At 34.2% G+C, this 15,387-nt stretch overlaps 1 protein-coding gene across 1 annotated transcript; it reads left to right on the top strand.

Annotated features, from left to right (window-relative positions):
- The first annotated feature begins 1,176 nt into the window (after positions 1-1,176).
- Positions 1,177-4,908, top strand: LOC142526859 (ras-related protein RABC2a-like). The gene is made up of 6 exons (XM_075631496.1): positions 1,177-1,593; positions 2,606-2,674; positions 2,864-2,929; positions 3,140-3,261; positions 3,949-4,077; positions 4,575-4,908. The coding sequence occupies exons 1-6, from the start codon at positions 1,455-1,457 to the stop codon at positions 4,686-4,688; spliced, it is 639 nt and encodes a 212-aa protein (XP_075487611.1). The 5' UTR covers positions 1,177-1,454; the 3' UTR covers positions 4,689-4,908.
- The last annotated feature ends 10,479 nt before the right edge of the window (positions 4,909-15,387 follow it).

Raw genomic sequence — 15,387 nt, 5'->3', positions numbered from 1 at the left:
TCTCTTGTGAGACGGCCTCACGAATCTTTATCTGTGAGACGAGTCAACCTTACTGGATATTCACAATAAAAAGTAATACTCTTAGCATAAAAAATAATATTTTTTCATAGATGACTAAAATAAGATATTCGTCTCACAAAATACAATCCGTGAGACCGTCTCACACAAATTTTAGTCATTGTTTAATAGAAAATACTCTTTTGTACGCACGTTGTTTGCGCCAAAATAGTTATCTAAACACAATAATTTTTATTATTTTAAAATTATTATTTTTTCATATTTTTTATTAGACATACTGTCTATAAATTTTAAAATATAGATAAAAATATGGTTGAACTTAAAAATATAGATAAAACATAATATTTAATTTTTTAAAAAAAGGTTATTTAAGTAAAATAAAAAAGTTTCATCAATAAATATATATAATGAGATATAATTATAATTATAAATAAGACTTTACCAATTAATCACGCCAACTTTAATTAAATAATAATATATTACGAAACAAATAAGTTCATGTCTATGGGATAAATGAAATATGAAATACAACCCAAATATCTATACTTCTATATTATTTTATTAAGTTTGAGATATTTAGAGTAATTAAGTTTGGTGTCATGGTCTGTTTTAATAGTTATATATATTAATAAAATTTTAAAATTTTAACTGCAAGGTATAAGTAGTTCAGCAGATAGAAGTCATTGTTTTTGAGATTTAGGTTATATGTTCAATTCTCATTGATGTCATTTTTCTGTTCTTTTATTTTTCAATTTATTTGTTAATTTATATATCAAAATTACAGTGTAGTCCCTCGCTATTTTTGATAATTATATTTTGATCCTCATTTAAATATAAATCAAATGAATTATAAAAAATATTATATAAGCACGCAATACGTACGTCGATGCACTAGTTATATTTAGGAGCGAGTGACTGATTATGATGAATGATCATGAACATTTATCCCATACCGCCATACATTTCTCTGGGCCAATAAAACAAATTAGAGAATATTAAAAGGTCCCACAACCAAACATGGAGCCCAATTCGTCACCCCACCTCAGTGAAAAACCAAACTCACCAACTTCCCCGAAATAACGAAAGTAACCCCCATTCTCCACGTAATTACAAATTTACCCTCCTACTAGAATCACCGTCACCCAAACGAAAACACACGTTGCGGTTTGTCGCTGAAACGGAATCAGGAATCCAAAGATGAGAACACCCGTTTGTCTTCGTTCCACAGTTTTCTCTATCTATACATACACGCAGACATATCTATCTGTGCATATATATAATATTATATATATATGTATATGCACGTGTGTCAGTGTGTATAGTAGCTATATAGAGAGAGAAGTTGGGCAGCTTCAATTAAGAGTCTCCTTTGTGGGTTATTGAAGAAAAGATAATCTTGCCTGCAGAGAGAGAGAGAGAGCGAGGATCAGCAGTGGATGGCTTCTTCTGGTCAGGGGCAGAGCAACTACGATCTGTCTTTCAAGATCTTGCTCATCGGAGACTCTGCTGTCGGCAAAAGCAGTCTGCTTGTCAGTTTCATCTCTAATGTTGTCGACGATCTTTCCCCTACTATTGGTAATGATCTTGTGTTTATCTGGGTTTTCTGGGCTGTGAGTTTTACGTGTTATTGTCTGGTTCATCTTATTATGTTAAGATTTTTGGGATGTTTGGTTTTTCGCAAAAAGTGTTGGCATAATATTGTGTCGATTGTATATGGAAGCGAGTAATATCTTGGTTTTGTGTTCATGATGCTGTTGCTGTTTGAATCTTTGTATGGCTTTACTCTGTCTCTGGAGAGTAATTTTGTATCTTTGCAATTTTAGTACAAGAAGTACATCGTGTAACCATATGTAGATAGATAGATGCTGAGGCAACCTTGATGTCACGCGTATTATGGCTCCTGATATTGATCCAGAATGATAAATTACTTTGATGTTTGGATGATTTGATGGGGCTTTGGTTCCCATGAGTCCAAGAAAGTACTCGCCCATGATAAATGGTCCACTTTAGCACATCTTCTCACTTGTAAGTGTAGATCAAAGTATATATGCTGAGAACCAATATCTAAGACATACACATGAATATGGTAGGTATTGGGCAATAAACATTCAAAATGACTGCCCAATACCACCTTAATGAAGTACGACGGCAATCACATGTGCTTAGTATTGGGCGATACAGACTGGTTTTGCTTTGCTCATTAACTTTCTTTGTATCTTGCTTAGGATGGTGAGTGAATATGTGATGAGTAACTTATACTGCTTCTTATTCAATTAATGTAATCCAACTTTTACTTCAATCTTGATTCTTTATCTTGTGCAAGCTTTGAGTTGGGTTTCATTTGAACTTTTGGAAAATGCATAAAATAAGCTGAGGAAGTAATGCAATGAAAACCACATCGTATTTCCTGCTTCCTGAACTCCTCGAGTTCATAAAACTCAAGTTTTTTTTCCTTCAAACCCCTTAAGCGCATAAAACTGTTGCTGTATTTTTGTTTGTGGTATGTTTTAGGGGGTTTTGTTAATGTTTTTGATGATTCAACAAGCCATAAATTTTGTATATACTTACATCACTGTGATTCGCCTAGGTGTGGATTTTAAGATCAAGATCCTCACAGTTGGAGGGAAAAGGCTGAAGCTTACAATTTGGGACACGGGTAACGTAGCAAAATCCTTATTATTCTTTTGCTTGAAATTTCCTGTAGAATTTTCCTTTACTTTTTTTGAATTTGACATTTTGAAAGTTCCCGTAGGATTTTCCTTTCTTTTTTATTTAAAAAAATCACATCGCGGATCAAAACATGGTTTTTCCTTCTTTGTAATGGTAGATTTTAATGTCTTTTCAGCTGGACAAGAGAGATTCAGGGCATTGACAAGCTCGTATTATAGAGGTGCTCAAGGGATCATTCTTGGTGAGCTATAGACAAACCAAAATTACTTGTCATTTCGATAAGTTGTCTGTAATTGTCCACTAAGCTGATTTTCTCTATGAGGCGGAATCATTTTGTTTAGGAACAGTTTGTTGTCATGTTGCATATTATGAAAAATTTGTGGTTTAAATACTTTTTCTTCTAGTGTTTATCCCCGGTCATTCATTGACTCGCATTCGGTAATTTTTTCAGTTTATGATGTGACGAGAAGGGATACATTTACAAACTTGTCGGGTGTATGGGCAAAAGAACTGGAACTCTACTCCACCAACGAAAATTGTGTCAAGATGCTTGTCGGAAATAAAGTTGATATAGTAAGTGAATGTGGTTTTGGTTGGGGGGGGCTTGCTAGGGATGACAATTTTCCTCCGAACAACGGAGAATCCGATACATGACCCGCCCTATTAAATAAATGGGTAAACGGGTATGGAGGTATTTGGGTATGAGGATGAAGACGGATCTTAAAGAATCCTACCACATACTCGACCTGAATACCTGATTAAATTAGTGTTATTGTGTTGATTCTAATATATTTTTGTTGAATTATATTAGTTGGATAGAAGGAAGAAAATTATTAGTATATAGTTGGTGTTATTTTTGTTAGATAATGATGTTAGGGTAAATTATTTCTGATATTTTGTTATTTTTCTATAATGTTTAATTTGCTAATTTTTATATTTTTCTCTTATTGTTTTCAACAATTTAGTAAATATACATAGTTTACTCAAAATAATTCAAATTTGAGAAAATACAATTATAGGTGGTAATTAAATATTTGGATAAAATATTAATATCCAATCCTCCGATGAGTATGATGATGTAGATTAAACTGCATATCCGATGGGGATGGGGATAAATATAATAAATGGGGATGAGTGTGAAGAATCCTACCCAAACCCGACTCATTGGGATGGGGCGGAGAATCCTACTCAAACCCCACTCAATTTCGTCCCTAGAGTTTGTTCTTGTTTCTTCTCTCATTATCATTGGGACTATTTCAGGAATCGGAACAAGTTGTGAGCAGGGAAGAAGGGCTTGCCCTGGCGAAAGAGCTTGGCTGTCTATTTCTTGAATGCAGCGCTAAGACTCGAGTAAATGTGGAGAAATGTTTTGAAGAACTCACGCAGAAGGTAAGAAAATACATAGTACTTTAGTTTCGCTTTTAAGAATACAGCTCTAGATCTCAATAGATGTTAAAAGGTTGAATCGTGCACCTAGAAAAGTATGAATGGTTCATCTTATCTTATATACAAGAAAGCCTTCATTTTAGTCCTTTACTTCATGCAAGAGGCTCGTTTCACTGAAGTACGGCCTATGGACATTGTATTGTAGGAGTGTAGAGCCAGACCAGTTAGTCCCATTCATTCACTTTTTTTTGGAACAAGTCCTCAAGCCCATCTAGAATTAGACCTAAAAATGTGTCGACAGTAAATAACAAGAAGAAAAATTGAGCTCTAGCTCATGAGTTGCGATCTCGTGAATAATCTTTGAGCTCGAGCTAAAAAAATCGAAGCTTGATGGAAATCAAACCGAGCCAGCTAGCAACGCCCATGAATCAGCTCAACTCACTTTATACCCCTATATAAGATGCACTTAGCGGGGGCCTTATCAAATGTTTTTTTTCCAGATTATGGAGGTTCCTCGACTTCTTGAAGAAGGATCAACGGTACTTAAGAGAAATAGCTTAAAAAAGAAGCAAGAACAGCGGACACCTCCTAACAGTGGTTGTTGCTCCTCCTAGTCCCGGTGGTTGCTCAAAGAAACACTGTTCTATTATAGTTTCAGCGTTTCACAACTCTTGAGTTTCCATGGACACTTGAAGTTCAGAATTTGTAAATCTGATGACAAATATGCTTGCGATGCACTAGATATATGAGCTGCACCTAGTAGAATTTAGCTTTTGTATAGTTGTAAACCAGTTTGGTTTTGTGATCTCTATTCTATGTTTGAAAGTTGATTGACTTTTGCCCATGCCACAATCATACCCATATTCGATGTTCATTTTTCTTTGATTAGATCTCCAAAAAAGAGCACAAGCTCTCGCCGTTAGTGATATCTTTCATATATTCTTACAATTATCAATTTTTTAAGTACAGGGCAATTTATATTGTTTTGGTTTTTAGTAGGTACGGAAACAGAATTCCTGCGGAAATACATACCAGTTGGTAATTTTCGCTGAACAAAAGCATGGATCAAAATGATTCCTCGACTAATTTTATATCGGCATCCTTGTTCAATGAATGAAACCAGTACCACTTTAACATACATAAGCAGAGGAAAGGGCACCATTGAACACAAGCCTCAGTTCATCAATAGGAACTCAATATGACAATGAAGAATCCGACCCACGATATCTTTTTCACGTGGTCGCACTTGAAAAATTGTCACAGATGCATTTCAAAATTGAGTAAAGCCTGAATCCCGAGTAAACTACTTTAGTAGCAGGATCAATGTATAGATAGAGCACTTGAAGTCATTTCCAATATTCTCCTAGCATCAGTTCCCGGCTGGTCCGGTTCAGTTCGAGTCCGTGAATGCTACTCGTTAAGTAGCTTAGTGGTTCAGAAATAGAAACGGACGAAATCACAAATGGTATATTACCTTCCCATCTATATTTGTTGTCGTGGGAGAAGCTCGATGAGGAAGCAACAAGCTTACAACGTTCCCATATTCACCTCTACCTGCACGGTGAAGAGGCTAAAAGATGCACCAAACGTGTGTTAATTTTAAAGTACCATTATTTTTAATTTTTATATTAACTTTTCCCACAAGCTAAAGCCACTAGTTACCACACTGGATAATTCAAATCAGTAATGGCAAGAGACTTACAGTGTCCCCATCCCGATCGACAGTTTCAAGCATTCTCTTCAAACGCTCTGGATCATTTCATGTTTTATAAGTTCACTTACTATCTCCGAATGACCTGTGAAGAAGCTTTCGAGTATTGAAACGAGAACATGTAAGATTTTATGAAACAAGAAAATGATAGGTACACGGAAGGTTAAACAACACACCTCCTGCACATGCATATCATGCAGAGGAATTCCACCATCTTCATCCTTTGCCTCCAAGTCGGCTCCCCTTTCCAACAAAAACTGCGAAATCAATACGCACCAATCAGTAACATTAAAAACATGAGAACTAAAAACTGAAAATAAAGTTTCCTGGGTAGAGATGATGTGATTGTTAGAGTAGATGTCCTGCAAGCCAACGGTTAGCTAGGGGATTTATTGACTCAAGTGTAATAAACAATCTTTATTTTAATATAATTTAACTTTTTATGGTCTTGTTTTACTTTATCTGTATAGCCATGCAATCAGCATAGATAAAGTCCTTGATTATACTTTAATACAAATGAATCGTAATTCGATGTTGAAACTCATTTGTAAACACTGTATAATCTAAATTCGTTCCTAGTCGATTCAGTCGCCTAAAACATGGATAAATGTCGCTTGAGCTCGAGACTAGCATCTGTGATGTTGTGTACCGCGTTTCTTGGTAAGGACATAGAGATGTCCAAACATGCAGATGGGTAGTCATATGATAATTATACCGAACTACCCTCCCTCGGACTTTCCAAGTGGTTATCATTCATCGAGATGATAAGTCTGTGGTTATGATTGTGCACCATTAGTCCTTACGACCCGGGACAACACTGAGACTCTATATACTAGGGCTGTGCTTTGACTCGTTTACCGACTCCAGGAGAGTCATCAGGTGGCGAGGTTGGGTACAGTTGCGACAAATATAGGAGCCAGTGCATTGTAGTCGGGGATTCACTGCTCACCTACGGGTGTGGATATCCTATATGATCTGATGAAATAATAGTGCGTGGAATCTCTGTCCAGAGTATGATTTGTACGTTGGAGAAAGAGTTCTCCAATAGTACATGCGATGCCACTATTATATATCATATAGTTATCGAATTATTATGCAACCCTCGATGAACCAATGGTTGCAGATTCGATCGAGATATATGAGATGAAAGGACCTTACTGTATGCTAATCATAATCGAATGGTTCTTGCAGGCACTATCAGTGATACTCAGGGAATCATGGGGCGATGCTACTAGACGCTCTTACCATGATTCGATTGGTTTAATCAGAAATATGATTTCTGACATTCTCATTATCAATTGTTGATACATAGAATGTGGCAAATTAGGGTAAGCCTGAATAAAGGATTATGTCTTGAATCACAAGGAGTTGTGAACCCACGGCTAGCTGTATCCCTGAACCATTGAGGGTCACACAAACACTGGATCATTTGTTCCCGTTGAGAGAATAAATTCAAGGAGTTGAATTTATATTATGATATAGTAAATTCAAGGAGTTGAATTTATGATAATTAAATTTTGAGAAAATAAATTCAAGGATTTGAAGTTATGAGATAGTAAATTCAAGAAGTTGAATTTATGAAATTTGGAGAGAATAAATTTAAGGATTTAATTTATTAAACTCAAAAGTTGAGTTTATTAAATAATAAATTTTGGAGGTGATAAATTCAAGGAGTTGAATTTATAATTTAAATATTAAATTCAAATGTTGAATTTATAAGGATTTAAATTAAATGTAATGAATATATGTATAATGCGCTTGTAGGAGTACAAGACCAACATACATATTATTAAGTTTCTTAATTGGACTTTAAAAGATTAATTAATTAATTAAACTAGTTGGACTAGAATAATTAATTGATTAAGCCCATTAAGTATTTAATTTAATTAATGGGCCCTAAGCTTATACATATGTGTGTTAGGCTTAGGATTAAACACAATTCATTCATAATTTTTTTAAAACCTAGCCTCCTCCTTCTTTGTGATTTTTTCGAAAACCACAACTCTTCTCCTCTCAAAATTTCGGCCACCACTCCTAGGATTTTAGGAGTTTTTGTGTCGCCTTTAATTTTAATCTTCAACGAAATATATCTTCTAAATTTCTAGTGCAATTTAGAAGAGGAATAAATCTTCTAGTAGTGGACCTGATTTGAAGATTGAAGGAAAGAGTTTTTGAAGATCGTTCGTAGGGATTCATCAAGAGCTATATCCGTCTATATCGGATTAGTTGGAGCCAAGTGATTTAATTCACTAAAGTTATAGTTCTAACATCCTATGAATGATTGATCATAAAATCATATGAGTGTCCAAATACATCTTGAATGTCAAGATCTAATAAAAAATTTTAAACTTCCGCTGCGTTTTGGGCATCAGAAAACCGAGATCCAACAGTGACCTGCACACACGTCAAATGCCCGTACAGAGACATGTGAGATGAAGAACTGTGTCACCATCCTCAACTGGTTTATGTTGCCGTTAAAATTATCTGCAGTTCTCCATAAAATTTTGAACAAGTATTAAGTCAAAATGAATGATTCTGTGCAGATCTGGCAAAAATTAAGAGTAGTAGCATGGCTACAACTCACCAAGAAAAAATCAATTCAAAAAGAAAAGAAAAAGAAAAACAATTACATAATGTCAAAAGTCAGCACCAGAGACTTGATTGAAATCTGTATAGGACAAAGTGTTGGACACTTTATTAGAACCGATAATTGGTGGTAAAGATATAACTAAAATGTCTATAAATCAAAGATGTATCATTTGATAACGTTAGTTATAATATTTTAAGTATTGAAAAAATAAAAAGTGTGTGAGCATACAATTGATGGTTTATTTTTCCATATTTGATAAATTTGTCATGTTTTGCATGTATATGTGCAAGATGGACTAAAATAATTAGATATACATGTTAAACCAATAAGGTCAGCTTTGTATTATTTATGGGCTCATCCAAATGTAATGAAACAATGAGACAAATTTTGTAAAGCTAATGATATGCGACCTAGAAAATTCCCACGAGATATACTTATTCGTTGAAACTCGAGATATAAATTACTAAAAGATTCATTTGAATACAGAGATTTATTGTGTTTATTTTTTGCACAACATGGTTGAAATTCTAGTTTTTATCTTTTCTCGCATCAATGGAACATATGTAAGGCAATTTGTGAAATATTTGATGCATTTAATGATGCAATTAAACAACTATCTATAGTTTATTATCCAACCTGTCATCTAGGTATAGTAAATTGTTGCAATATAGCTCTATTTTTAAGGAATAGATTACTAATGAATGATTGTGTTCTTCCGTGGAAAAAATAAAGTTAAACTGAGATATTTTTTTTATTATATTCTTTAAGTTTTCTTAGTCATTTTTGTTTTAAATCCTAGATGTAAAATAGATGCTTTGATTGAAATGTTAACAATGTACTCATTAATTCTTATTAAAGATTATTCTTCGCCCGATCTTTCTTTGATAATAAGTCGAGTTAAAAATTGTTTGTTTGAAATTTATTGGACATATAATTTAAAATGTGGTGTACAAGAAAATGAATCTAGACCACAAAATACTAAAACTAGTACTTCTAGCAGTTCTAATTTCTCAAAATCCAAGTTTCTATCAAAGAATGTATTAAATGCTCTAATGGATTGTCAAGTTCTAGACAAGAACTTGATAACTATTTTACGATTTTTTTGAATTTTAGTAAAATATATGATCAACAAAAATTCGATATTTTGCGATGTTGGTCGCAAAAAATACGAAGTTTTTCAATTTTATTAATAATAGTAAAAGAGATTTTAGCTTGATATATATCAATTGTTGTTGTGGAACAAGCATTTAGCACAAATAATGATGTCCAGATTCTTTAGAATCACAAGCATTCTTAGATTATTGGACACAAGCCGCCAAAAGATAACAAAGAACAAGATCAGGCTCAAAACATGAATATTTCGATACCGAAAGAACTACTGCTGTAGAAACAAGTAGTAGAAGTGATTGAATACCCTCTGTTTTCTTCAGACCCAAGGATAGGGTCGAGGAGAGTGACGCAGCAAGGGAAAAGTTCTTTGTCCCCGATTCTGATCACCTAACGCTCCTCAATGTGTATCAGCAGTGGAAAGCTAATCAATATCGGGGTGATCGGTGCAATGATCATTTTCTGCATGTAAAAAGGTTGCATAAGGCCAGAGAGGTAAGATCCCAGTCAGTAGAAATTTTGAAAACTTTGAAGATTCCACTTACGTCTAGTGGCCCTGATTTGGATGTCAGTGAGAAAAGCCATATGCTCGGCTTACTTTCACAATGCTGCACGTCTGAAAGGTGTTGGGGAGTACGTCAACTGCAGGAATGGAATGTCGTGCCACTTACATACAAGCAGTGCCATATATAGCTTGGGTTATACTCCAGATTACGTGGTTTATCACGAGTTGATACTTGCAACGAAGGAATTGTTGGAAATTTATAGAGTCTTCGGAACGATTCCGGCTATAAAAATTATTTTGATCAAATCAGAAACACAGCGGAATCGATTACATAATTTCATAAATTATAATCGAACATATGAATATAAATTAATGATGAATTTAAATAAAATTATTTTCTAGAAAAACTAACTTCTTGTAGTTTTCTTTTTTTTTTGTGAATCCGAGATCTATAGAAACCACAGCCTTCCAGTACAATCTTTTCTATCGATACGGTAGTGTGTGGGCACTCAGAAATATACAAACTTAGAAATCAAATATATTTTCTAAGATAGCTTTTCTTAAAATTTTTCTCGTATATTCAATTTGAATTGCCTATATTGTTATATATAAATAATTGTGATTCAACCATCAATTCAACAATTAAAAACCAATTTTTTTTATGTAGGCTTTGATTGCAATGACGAAAACATATTACACATGTTTAATTCAATAATACAAGTTGATCAAATTTGACTTTTTTTTTTATTAAATCAATTGAATTGATCAAATTTGAAAAACGTGTATGTTCATTTAAGATATTATCACGATAATTAAATTTATAATTATCTCATAATTATAATTTAAATACAATTAATAACTCATATTAAATTATATTTATATATAAGCTTTTGATGATATGGAAACAAATTTCCATTATCTCGAGTGATTTCTAAATTGCATTTCTTATCCGTCATTAATTTGAAAAGCGTACTGGGGACCATGGACTCATAATTAGAAGCTCCAATAAATTAGATAAATAATTAAACTCTTTAAATAATTTACCCAATTTATTAATTTCATAATTACTCTACTAAAAATATGAAATTGCACTCTTCTTCATTATGAAATATTAACTCTACAAAACGAGTAGTCCATTGATATAATCATTACATATGAATTAATCCTCCATAGACAATTCATAATTGAAGCTAGGAATTTTCCGTTTACCTCTTCAATTACTTTTTATCCTCATTTACCATTAATTCACTAGTGAGTGGTTCAATTTATAATTCAATTATAAATTAATTGGGCCCACACTCAGTTCTAGAATTAACAAATGAGAGAATTATCTTTCTGCTTCTTGCAAGAAGGAATGGATTCCATGTCTGTGAATTCATATTCCCAGCCATTAATTTCAAATGTAAATCTAAAATGCAAGTATTGAGAATGCATAATTGCAAACTTTAAACAAGCAAATCAAGAATCACATTGAAATGAACATGAGTCTATAATCACATCAGGATTCAGATTTATTCATATATGATCATCTTTGTGATTTAATTTAAATTTCATAGTAACAACGGAATTTATTATGAAATGTTTAATTAAACCGGTCCAAGTCCTACATAATCTCATTATATATAAATGCCCCCACCTAGATGTCTCTACATCGACAGTCCGGATAAGACGGTCACATTCTTAATGTTCATGGGCCGCATTAGTGATGCTTTAATTAAAGATCCCATAATTTAATTAATTTCATTACAGACTTAATTTAAGTTTATTATCCATAATTTTAATCCTCTTGTATATATAACTTTTATATATACTAAAATCATGGTTACATCCAATAAACTAGGGATTTTTCTATGATATTTAAGACAATAAATTTCACGTAAATATGTTCAATAATAAATGTCATTTTTATTAATAATATAAAAACATAGTCTAATTACAATGCTTTTAGGGCACTATTCCCAACAATCTCCCACTTGCCCTTAAAGCATATGAGACATGTCTTTAAGTCCCATATTCATCATATGACTCTCAAACACTTTTGCAGGCAGTGTCTTAGTGAATTGATTGGCGAGGTTGTCACCAGACGCAATCTTGAGAATGGAAACGTCACCTCTTTGTACTATCTCTCGGATCAAATGGTACTTTCTTTCTATATGCTTCGATATCTTGTGACTGCGAGGTTCCTTTGAATTAGCCACTGCACCACTGTTATCACACCACAAAGTGAGTGGATTATCCATATTTGGAACAACTTCCAAATCATATAGGAACTTCTTAAGCCATACAGCCTCTTGAGCAGCTTCAGAAGCAGCTATGTATTCAGCCTCCATGGTCGAGTCGGCTGTGCTGGATTGTTTTATGCTTCTCCAGACTATGGCATTGTCACCAAGAGTAAACACCGATCCATATATCGACTTTCGAGAATCTCTGTCTGATTGAAAATCAGAATCAGTGTAACCGTCTATTTTAAGGTGTCTACCCGAATAGACAAGCTTATAATTTCTCGTTCTCCGAAGATACTTGAGAATGTTCTTTACCGCTATCCAATGATCCATACCAGGATTTGACTGAAATCGACTGACTATCCCCACAGCATAACATATGTCTGGTCTAGTGCACATCATTGCGTACATAAGGCTGTCTACTGCAGAGGCATAGGGAACGCGTCTCATGTCCTCAACTTCTTGCGGTGTCTTAGGACACTGCTCCTTGGAGAGGATGATTCCATGTCGGGTTGGTAGATAACCTTTCTTGGAATCTTGCATTCTATAACGCAATAACATCTTATCAATATAAGAAGCTTAAGACAATGCCAACAATTTGTTCTTACGATCTCGAACAATTCGAATTCCAAGAACATAATTTGCTTCTCCCAAATCTTTCAATTGGAATTGCTTGGCTAGCCAATCCTTTACTTTAGACAATTTTTTTACATCATTCCCAATGAGCAGAATATCATCTACGTAAAGCACTATGAATACCACATTTCCATCTTTGATGTGCTTGTATACACAAGGTGTGAGAACCCGAATTTCCAGCATTTCCAGCATTTCAGTAGCAATGCAAAATTTCCAGCAGAAGATAATATTTCAGAAGCTTGTACTTTTCCAGCAGAGTAGAATCCAGCAGCAGACATCAGATAAAAATCTAGCAGCAGAAGATTAGAATCCAGCAAACAGTTACTGATTCAGCTTAGACTGGTAACTGAAGTATTTAACATGGAATAAAGGCTGTTAATGACAGATTATGGTCATTAATTGGAAGTCTAACAGTCAGATTTTTGGCCTATAAATAGCACCCTCAATCCCTGAAATTGATGTTACCAAAACCTTGAGTTATCACTTGAAATTAGAGCTAAAAGAGTGCATATTTCGAAGCTGTAAAATCCAGTAGCGAGGCAACCAGATTCCAGAAGAATGCAACCGAAATATTTAGCAAATTACTGTAAGTGAGCTTATGTATAAATATCTTGAAATAAGTTTGATAATTCTGTTTTAAAGCACAGTTTCTGTATGTTTAATTTCTGATATATGATTTTGAAGAACTGAAACTCCCTAGTGAACTAATGGTAGGAATATATATTCTGAACATTTCTGAATCCTGATTCTGATTCTGGCCTCAGCCCTTAGAGGAGAGAACATATAGGGGACTGATATCAGTTTAGCAATGAAATTCACTAACGTGCTCAGTGCTTACTAATTCTGATTTCTGTTCTGAAACCTGTGATTTCTGAATTCTGATTTCTGTTCTGAAAATAAGAGTTTTCTGCATATTACTGTTTTACTGTTCTGTTGAAAATGATTTTGAAAATTGGGAGTTATTCCCGCCCCTGCTTACTGAGTGACAATCATATCACTCACCCACCAAACCCATCTCAGATAAGAACGAGGAAGAAAAATTAGAAGAAGAAGAGCAGATCCAGTTCTGGGGCTGGTGAAGAAGATTATTGTTCTCAGTTTATTTTTATGTTAATTCCGATATATCTGTTAAGACACTGTTATGTCTGGTTTTACATTTTCGCTGTAAAACGTCAGTATTCGAGTTGTAACAGACAATTAATTTATTTCGTATTATGAATAAAAGACTGGTTTTTGAATTCTGTACTCTGAGGCTGGTTGTTTTCGAATGCAAATTTGAGAGCAACGCCGGTGTCAACCAACCCCCGTCCCGGGGCATGACATTGAAGTGGTATCAGAGCAAGCCAGGTTTCATAATCTGAGGAGGAGGAACTAGAAATAATAAGTTCTAATAGACTTCTGAAAATAAGTTCTGAAAACTACTTTAATAGACTACTGAAAATAAGTTACTGTAATAGACTACTGAAATGAGTAGAAAAAAAATTTTCAGTAGGCCAAAAAAAATCAATAGACCAGTAGACCGGAACCAGCAGGTAACAGAAAAACCAGTAGACCGAAAAACAGTAGTATCAGACCAGTTGTCTGAAACCAGAACCAGTAGATGGAAACCAGTAGATCTGAATGCAGAAAGCTGGGTCAGTAGACTCGAAATGCAGCAGACTGGTTCTAACAGTACTGGAAAGCAGCAGACAATGCTAGAAAGCAGCATACTGATTGCAGAAGCATCAGAATTGCAGTAGATAGTGTATTCCAGCAAGCGCATGCAGTAGACCTTGCAAATGGCATGGAAGTTGAGGTGTTTTTCGCGCAAACTTCAAACGGCCATAACTTTTGATCCAGGAGGAATTTTTACTATTAAAAGTAGGCGTTGGAAAGCTCTCGACGAGGAGAACCTAACTTAGAACCATTCAATCGTTCTAGCACCGCCGACAAACCTCAAAATCCTTCGTTAAGATAGTGATATCATCATTTTCGTAAAATTTTTCAACTTTTCGAAACTTTGAGGAATTTTCATTTCCAAACGACTTAGCATTTTTACACCAAACTTGGTACCATTCATGTTCTTGATGTGAATGATTTTTAGTAAATTTTTCACGGAAGTCCGAGACCGAAATTTTTTGAGCTATTTTCTTCCATTGAATTCATAGACAATACTGATTTTGTTCATTCCAGTAATTGTCTGTAACTCAACCTGTACTCTTGAGATCAATTCTGAACATTCACTCTCCTGTTTTGGATGAAGTTTTTGACTGATCAGAGTAGCTACATTAAGAGCTTAGAGAAGAAGAAATACCTATAGATGTAGTGGAAAAAGAACAGTGATAATGGAGAGATGATAAGGTAGACTAGATTGGTATTATCATACGAAAAAAAATAAGTGTAACATTCTTTGGGAATGTACCAAGATAAGTTGAATCATATTGGGGATGTACGTATCAGATATAAGTGACTTATATTTTGATAATATACCTATCTGATATAAGTTGACTTACATTTTTGGGAATTTACCTATCAAAGATAAGCTTCTAACTTAAGATGAATT

The sequence above is a fragment of the Primulina tabacum genome, chromosome 2 (assembly GCF_025594145.1).
Source record: "Primulina tabacum isolate GXHZ01 chromosome 2, ASM2559414v2, whole genome shotgun sequence".
Taxonomy (NCBI): domain Eukaryota; kingdom Viridiplantae; phylum Streptophyta; class Magnoliopsida; order Lamiales; family Gesneriaceae; genus Primulina; species Primulina tabacum.
Note: the sequence above shows the minus strand (reverse complement) of the source record. Positions and strands in the feature narration are given on the sequence as shown.

Coding starts and splice junctions, on each gene's coding strand:
- LOC142526859 (XM_075631496.1), top strand. CDS start 1,455: ATGGCTTCTTCTGGTCAGGGGCAGAGCAACTACGATCTGTCTTTCAAG. Junction 2,675..2,863: donor GCTTACAATTTGGGACACGG/GTAACGTAGCAA, acceptor ATGTCTTTTCAG/CTGGACAAGAGAGATTCAGG. Junction 4,078..4,574: donor TTGAAGAACTCACGCAGAAG/GTAAGAAAATAC, acceptor TTTTTTTTCCAG/ATTATGGAGGTTCCTCGACT.